Source organism: Cariama cristata, unplaced genomic scaffold (assembly GCF_000690535.1).
Source record: "Cariama cristata isolate BGI_N322 unplaced genomic scaffold, ASM69053v1 scaffold8076, whole genome shotgun sequence".
NCBI classification, from domain to species: Eukaryota; Metazoa; Chordata; class Aves; order Cariamiformes; family Cariamidae; genus Cariama; species Cariama cristata.
The window spans coordinates 76534-85544 of NW_009620327.1; the positions used below are offsets into that span (position 1 = coordinate 76534).

Below are 9011 nucleotides of genomic sequence, written 5' to 3' on the forward strand. Positions count from 1 at the left end.
AGTACCTTGCACTAGTATATCCCATTGCCCTTTCAGTTAAGTTTTAGGTAAAGATAAACTGTTCCCACAATACGACAGCTGGAGGGAGCACGCGGATGCAGTGGCGATCCCAGCCGCTGAGGAAGCCCTGTGTGTACATGCAAAGGAGTCCACTGTTTGCTTATTCTGGGACAGAGCGAACTGCTGGGCTTTCACCTGAGTCAACAAGAAAGGCAGCCCCACCATCATTTCACAAACGGTTTAAACCAACACAGCCACCTGCCTTGCCACTGCTTCTCTGAAAGTCACCTCTTGCTTTGGGCCAGCGGTGCCTGTGCACGCACACAGCAAAGTCAGGGAAGGCCTAAGCGAAAACTAAACCTTTTTGGTGTTTTGGCTTAGTTACCTTTCAACTAGACCAGTTCACCACATCAGTGTACAAACAGTACAAACCAGCGTTATCAGGGTTAGGGCAGCTAGTGGACGGAGAGGGCAGGAGGTATTTCTACTTGCAGAGGTACCAGTTTCAAACTTTCACCTAGCCATGAACTAGGGCCTGTGTTAATAAAGAAATAACCCTCCCAGGCAGCAGCAACTGGAGAGGTGGGGGAAGCAGAAAAGAAAACAGCCAGGTACATCCACACTGCCAGAAACAAACCTGTATGTGAAACCTAAGCAAAGTGTTACTGCTCATAGAAACGAACACCCAGTTCCAAAACTGTTGCTGTCGACCGTGGCTATCATCTCTTTCTCAAGCCCACAGTCTTCCCACATCCTTGGTGGGTGCTGGGAAGAAGCTGGTGGCACGGCCTAGCTCTTTGGTCAGAGTGTGCTGTCTGAACAACTGATCCCCACCTCCTGCGAGGAAAACTGGCAGGCCAGAGGGAAGCACCCCGCAGGCCACCAGGAAGACAGCAACATCTTCAACAACCACTTCACATTCTGTAAAGATAACAGTCTTGGACAGCTCAGAAACTCTGCTCCTACATAACATGCATAAATATTCTACATAACAGAAGTTAGCAATAAAACCTTGTACTCATTCTGAAGCCCACTGAGCTCCTAACGAAAGATGTTTTGTGAGGTACAAAAGAAAAATATGAACAGTTACAGTTTTCCCCTCATAAGCTTCAACTTCTCCTGCGGAGCAGTGAAACAAGCTACACCCAGTGCAGATTCTGAACAGCATACACGAACTTCCAAGTGCCAAACATTCTTAAAAGCATCCATTTTAAAGACTTGTAAGTGACCCTACAATATTACAATGTATTCTTCAGAGGTTGCAAATGACTCTTTGTTCTAACAAGCAGAAACGGAAGCCAAAGCAAGACCAAGGGGGACTCCAGTCCCCACCTTAAGTGGGCAGAGGCCTGATCTCTCAATACCCACGGGCTTTGCCGCCAACAGATCTGCAAACAAGAGGGAATCACCTGCAGCCCAATGGAAATCCAGCTGAGGAATGAAAAAGGAGTCTTAAAGGCTCAAATTCTTTAGCATTTCAGAAGCATATACTGCCAAACACCAATAATATTGCTGAGCTCTAAGTAGTAAACGACAAACTAACGCCAAAACCTCAGGAAATTGCCCTTCACACTACACAGAAAATATCAGAAAGTTTCTCAATCACAGAAACAGCACTAAAACCCATTCATTTTTACTAAGAAACTTATTCAGAACTTTCTGAACACAGTAGTGCTCTGGTTTTTTAAAGTTTCCAGTGCTTCATTTAGCTGTCTTCAGTAGTTCCTTAGATTTTTCACTTAGCACTAAAAAGTTCTTTCAGCGTAGATTTTTAGGAAACTCTCATTCACTCATGAAATGAAACAAAACAAAATACTCAGAACAGGAACTTTTTCGTTATTCATAGATCTGTTCGTATCTATGAAGCCATCATTTCCTGCTGTAAAATATACTCACCCTCTTCCTATGCTCTAAAAATAGTACCTACTCAATTTGATATCTATAGTAGCATGTGGCAAAAATCATCGTATATTCAGTTCTATTTCTTGTTCCTGTTCAGAGTTAGTTTTGACTTATTTTTAATACTTACTATGAAAGTAAATTTATTACATTCACGATTCCTACTATGAACTTCTGCTTCTGTGGATCCTTCTGTTAGTAAGGAGAAAATAAATTAAGCAAAAATATTTTAAATACGTTGAGACATTTTATGATTATCAATCTGTGATAAATACACTGTAAGGGAAAATAAGGCACTCCACCTCTGGGCCTTGTCTTGATCATTACAGTAAAAAGCCCAAATCAGACAGTGAAAGGTTAACTCAAAGCAGGAAGAAAAAAAAGCAAGGCAGTATGAAAGGGTAAAAAGAAAGAAGGAAGAGTACAAAAGTAGACATATGGATGTCTGGGGAGAAGGGTGATTAAACTTCCCATAAATCTTGCATACCAAGAGGTAAGATATTTTGCCTAAATTCCCAGGAGAAACACCATTCAGTCACATATCTGAGACTTGAAAGGATAATCATCTCCATATATATTAAGGCTGCCATGAAGGACAAGAGTTGGAGTTGCATCTGGTGGCATGGATTTCCCTTGGCACACTAAAAGCTTTCAATACTGTGTCTGACTGTAACTGATGGGTGAATTTTAGGTAGATAAATTTGAATTGCCTGAGCTGGAACTTTGGCCAGCAGAGGAACATTAATCTTCACTCATTTGCTGATAGGGGAGAAAAAAAAAAAAGCAATCTTGAACAGCTACTCTGTCCTTCAACAGTTACCTTTCAGGTAATTCAGTTATATGAAAAAATAAAGACTAGTCTGGTCTTAAGATGCAATACAAGAGAACAACAACTACTTTTCATATAGAAATACTAGGAAAAAAGTGTACATTAACTGAACTCATGATTTATGTTGTATCCAATGGGTCAGAGCTTTGAACAAAAGCCAGTCTGAAAACTGAACAAGTACCGATTGTCACTCATGGCAAGTTACACTTCAAAGGGTAAAGCCCAGAAGAAAACTGCTATTCTGTAATAACCACGTGCTGCACAATTAAACGCTGCATGGTTATGGTCTTCCTCGCCTTGTGAGGCCACCTCACCTCCCAACAGCACATTGCTTGGTTCCCTTTGGCATTCATGAGAGCAGGAAAGTACAGAAGCAGTGATGCAACCGTGCCAACTCTGTCATTTGCTTCTGTTTATTTGCTGGGCAGCAGAGAAACCCAAGTACTTTTGAAATGACTGAGTCAGTTATTTCCCAGTTTTACACTATTCACACTCTCCCCACTCCACGTTTTCCAGAACTGGGGAAGGCAGAGGGGTGTTAGGAATTCGGAAGTCTGCTAAAGTTTTCAAACCTTTTCTTCACTAGAGAAGTTTCTGTAAGTAATTAGTCATCCCCACAAACATTTCCCAACAAGCTGTATCGACAGCATCTATTAAATCAGAGAAAATCCCCTAACCTCTGCCACCACTGCTGAATTTCTGGACGATTACTCAGGGTGTGAGGAGGTTTTGCCTGGCAAAGCCAGCTCAACAGTTTCCTCCGCTCGCCACCCCCTCCTTTGTACCGGCACGGCTGCCCTGGGAAGTCAGCATGAGTCAGATTACAGAGCAGGGTGGAGGGGGGGCCGGCTGTGAAAACACTGGAACATTTCTTGTTCCAGCCCAGATATTTTCAGCGATCCAGTTCACAGAGCCACCCCACACACAGTTTCACAACAGAGGGTCTGCCACCGGGCTTAGGAACTGCGGACAGCGGCTCAAGGGGCAGCCTCAACACATCCCCCTGGCACCCCACCTTCTCCCTCCAGCACAAACCCATCCAAGGGGAAAACCACACGCACGTGCAAAACGTGAACGTGTTTTCCATCAGCTCATCCTGCCGGAGTGTGACTGAGTATGCAGCAAGGAAGGGCTGGATCTGTGCAAGGGGAACAGCAAAAGAAATGGCTGGGGGAAAGGAGGCACAGGACCACTCCTCACCGGTGGCCTGCAGCTCCGGCAGGTTCGGTGCAACACCGAAGGGACCAATTTAGGTCCCATGCAGGACCTTCCAAACTTGATCTTGCTGTACTGTCCTATGGACTCGATTTCAGCAACTGCTCCCACACCCACCTCGCTGTCTGAGAAGTCAAAGCTAGTCATCAGAAAAACTATTCGCAGTAAAGCTGAGTGACACATGCACAAAAAAGCATTAAATTCTTAAACAAGGTTTGTTATTCATCTCTACTGTCGATCTTTAATTTCAAAGGTGACACTCCCTGCTGGGCTGTGATTTTCATTATCACTGCCTGCCCTTGAGCTTTTCCCACACAGCACATTCCTTTGGTGACAGAATGGTATCAGCTGTATCACCGACCGGTGGAGAGAGGGAAAAAAAAAAAAGAAAAAGAAAAACCCCCATACCACACACAGTCTGCACCCTTCCACCTGTACAAAGTCCGGTATGACCAAGCTTGTATCCCATTACTCCTCAGCAGCAGACAGACATACACCTCTCGAACAGCTGCAGGGTGATGCTCTGACAACACTCAATTAGCCAGCAAGAATTTTTTGCCGTTACAGCTGAGTGGAAAGTCAGCAAAGAGGAGGAACACAGACAAACCAATGAATTATTCAAGCCAGACTTATCGTCACAGTTGCTAATTTGGAGGCTTAAGCTTCAGCAGCTCACGGCAGAGGTACCTCAGCCTGGTCAGATTTGCACAACGGCATGAGCAGGACAGTCCCCTCCTGGGACAGAGTCAAGGGCCTGAGATTCCCAGGCCGGAAGATGGGAACAAAATTGGTAAAATATACCCAGAGCATAACACTGCTGGGATCCACAGAGGCCTGCCTGTCAGCGGCCTGGGCTGCAGGAGGAGTTCCCAGGCACATCACAACACAAATGCCTGGCCCTTACTGTCAAACAGAGGGGGGGGGAAACGCGACACACAAAAACCGGACACACATGGAGGTTTGCAGTTATCTTTTGGGGGAATGCGACTCAGCAGGAGAACAACGGGAAGGCCTACCAGGCGAAAAGAGCAAGGCAAGACAGGCAGATGTCTAACTCTGAAACTTGAAAGGACTTGCACACTATTTACCACGAGAGGCAGCGAGTCATTCGCAGTCATCTGGGTGAAGGACGCAGTGCCACAACAGTATAACCCACTCAAAGTCACCACCAGTCCCACCTTCCTCTCATCACCTGCCTGGGCCTCCCCGTCCCTGCTTTCTCAGCACTGACACCTACTTTGAGTCCCCTGCAAACCTGTTCGGTGCAAGCCTAAAGGAGAGGAGATAAATGAATGAACAACAGTGTCCTCTTACGGATGCACATACTACCAGAAAACAGGCTTGTCCACATTCACAAACATTGCAATAGGGTGCAGTTTAGCAAACATTGATTTGGGTGACAATACTAATCACCTTCAGTGGCTCTGAAGCCTCCTGTTGCTCAGTCCTGTATGCAAGCAATCCCTCGCTGGTGCCAGAGATGTATCAGCAGAACCATGCCAGACCAGACTGTGGAACTGATCCAGATTTAAAACAAACAAAACACCCCCCACACCTTTTCTTCCCCGCACACAGTAGGCTGGGACTCCTTAAGCAGGAATTGCTGTCAAGAGAAGTTCAAAGTACAACCTCGGACACCTCACAGATCAGGCAGAACTTACCACGGTATGAAAAATCTCCATGTTTAAACTTAGTAAATATTCAGATTCAACTATAGTAAAAGTCAGAGACAAGAGAATGAACCAATTTAAGGACAATTCTCTGGAATAAACCTAAATATCCGCAAGTCTTAGAACTACAAGGGGATTTCACCCCTTGTACCCACCAGATGTAAGTAATAAATACCAAGTCGTGCATATCAATACTTGAAGTATGACTACAAATGCCATCCCCTATTGGCATTAGCCTATTCAAAACCACCTAGAGCCATTAACTCTGCTCACTTGCCCATGTGAGCGCACAACGTACTTTCTTTATCCAGGCCTGTATCTCACCCAATATCAAGCCTAAAATTTTTAACGCAGTATCACTAGTCTCTGACAACCTAATACAAGCAAAAAATGGGGCAGGTATGTGGGAGTCAAGGAGTTAAACGGTATACAAAAGAATAAACTCACTTCGGCTCTGATTAAGCAGGGCACTCATAAAAACAGAGGTCAACATCAGAAAATATTTTGTGAGTCATGAGGAGAGATTACTCACCATGCACTATTCAACTTACTCATCACAGTGTGCTACGGACAGAACTGCTCACCATGTATTCATTAGGAAACCGTGGCCTTTCCTTTGAGACAAGCAGAAGGCGGGGGAAGGAGTCATACTTTCAGTTTTGTATGTAAGCCAGTGGGAGGCTGTATCTGCAACACCAATGCTCTCTCCTCCCACGGCCCTAATTAGACTCGTAGGGAAATACATGTTTCACATCACCCTCCCAGGCTCTTTCAGCATCCCAACAAGCACCAGTTTGTCAGCTGAGCTATTATGCAAACTCAGCAGTCTGAGGAGACCCCACTTTTCCTATTATACACGAAATAAGCAGCAGTCCTGCAATAAATAGACACGTTATTAATCTAGGCATCCATTAATACGAGAGATTAGACCCTTAGCCTTTTACGCAGCAATACCGACGCCGCTAATTTAAGATGTAGTAAGAGCACAAAAATAGCCAAGTTACTCAACACAGGGTTACATCACGCAGCGGTGCTCATCAAGCAGCAGGTTTACACCACCACTCAGCCCCTGATGTTGGGAAAGATGACTCCCTGCCATTCCTGGCACTCTCACCAAAAACAATTAGCAAGAACTGTGAGCTTCCCCTCCCCTTTCTCTCCAGCACCCTTTGGAAAATCTCTCTCACAGCATACAACAGGAAGCAGCAAGAATGCTGCTAAATAAAACTACTTCAACAGTATTTTTTTATTTTATTTTATTTCCTTCCCAGGTATCCCACCTTGCTTCCTAGGAACCAAGCAGCAGAAAGAGTGGTGAAACTAAGAAATGTTCTGCTTACGTCAAACAGAGCTGAGCTCTTAAAACCACAACGGTACATAGACCCTGCTGCCAACTCAAGGCTGAGCCAACCGGGGAAAGAAAGTCTACAGTTCAGCAGAGTACAATGTTAGCAGGCCAAACAGTGCCATGGAGAGAGGGGAGGATTTATTTCTAAAGCTCCAGAGTTCATCTGCTGCTGCAAAGGCCAGAGCTGCAAGCGGCGTGCGTGTGTGTATGCATGCGTGCCCACGCACGCCAGCGCACGCTTCTGTAATATGCGGCGTGATCTTCTCCCCAAAACTGCAGGACAGAACATTGATCGGCTCCAGACGAACCATCCGCTTCTCTATTACCCTGGAAAAATTTGCAATGCTAAGAAGCCGGTTTAATGGCAGGATGTTGGTGTTTTGCGGTATTTCTTAACACATGCAGATAGCACATGTGAATAAGCTCCCCTGCCCATTGCGTTTGTGATTAACTGGAAAAGAAAAATCTATGTACTCTGCCATCTTCAGAACCGGCTGCTCAAGTTTTCCTAAATTAACTAAATCCTTATTTCCCATGCTGCTAAAAGCATTAAAATGCACATTTTAAGGGGGGTAGTAGGAGGTTGTGGGTTGCTTTTTTTTTTTTTTTTTTAAAGCCTGTAGGAAGTTTTGTGAATATACATAAAAACCATTCCTTCCTTCCAGGTTAATCCCTAACCTATGTAATCTTTAACCTACATTTCCCGTAACCTGCTCGGAGACAGAAGTTCATATTTGGCGACATGAAGAAAAAACCGAACTGGTCATCGTTACACTTTCAGTTTCTGTCAATTCAAGCAGAGAGCGCGGGCGCCCACGAACACGCAGAGACCCGACTGACAGAGCTGCCCGAAGAGGAAAGGCTGCACTAACCAGTGTGTGCTGGAGGCTCCAGCTCCAGGAGCGGGCGATGAAAATAGCACTCCAGCATACATGGAGGATGTTTTGGAAACCACAGATACAGCAACAGCACCAAAAGGCAGGCAGCAGATGCAAATAGCACAGCCATCTCTCCTGCCACAAGCGATATATTTCTAATCATTCACACACAAGCGCGTTACGACGGCCAAGCGAGCAATAATATCAGCAATATCAGCTGCCCCAGCCTGTGTGTCCCAGCATGTTCTCCCCGTGAAGCGGCACACGTACACGAGCAAAGCCTGAAACACAAGGAATAATCAACAGTGCTCAGGCCAAGTAAAATATAGAGAGATATTTTTTTTTCCTTTTACAAACTGTTCTCAAAGGTGCTACAAACAGTCAGGGTGAAAAATTGTTCAAGGATCGGTATGAACCCGACACGCATACAAAAAAAAAAAAAAAAGAAAACACACAAAACAACCCTCTCAAGCCTTTCACCTCTCGTGAGATTTTCACTAATTTGAACACGGACATTATTATCAAGGTCACACGTCTCTCACTCGGGGCTCAGGAGAGGCAGGAAAAAGTCAGGCAAGTTAGAAATAAAACGGCCGCTCACGTAACTAAACAGGGACAAGTGACATTTTATTTGAAAGCACGCGGATTACGGCTGCCATCAACTGACAAACCTGACTTGAATTCTCTTCAGACTAAATAAAAGAGAAGCTACAAGGGCACTCGCTCGAGGGAAACGTAAGCAACAGCACCAGCCCCACTAACGCTTACCGAAGGCAAAGCCCTCCTTCCCTACCCACAATTAACGCTTCTCCGCCGTTTATTTCCACTCCTGCGACTGGTTTTTGGGGGGGGTCTCCCCGACCACCCGACGCCATCGATAATTTAGACGATATTTATCAGCCCGAAAGCCCTCTCGATTTCACCCCGCTCGAAACCGCTCTGGTTATTAACCAGTTACACGAGCAGAGCTGAGGAAAACACGAAAACTTTTCATTAACCAGTCCTCCTCCTCCCCGCCCTTAAGTTTAGTCAACCAATTATAAAAAGAAATTGGGGATTTGACTTCCAGGAGAGCAGCAGCCCCCCGGGCCGGGGAGCCCGGCAGGCTCCAGCCCGGCAGCCCCTCACCCTCCAGCCCGCGGCTCCCGGGGGTGCTCCCGAAGGAGAAGCGC

General features: G+C 45.5%; 1 protein-coding gene across 1 annotated transcript in view; it reads right to left on the reverse strand.

The window, feature by feature from the left end:
• DOT1L (DOT1-like histone H3K79 methyltransferase) overlaps positions 1-4412 on the reverse strand; it is a 61540-nt gene extending 57128 nt beyond the window's left edge. Inside the window, exons 1-2 of the mRNA XM_009701580.1 lie at positions 4352-4412; positions 3929-4113 (exon numbers count right to left, since the gene is read on the reverse strand). Coding sequence (XP_009699882.1) covers positions 3929-4113; positions 4352-4412 — 246 coding nt within the window. The remainder of the gene's footprint in view (positions 1-3928; positions 4114-4351) is intronic.
• Positions 4413-9011: the final 4599 nt, after the last annotated feature.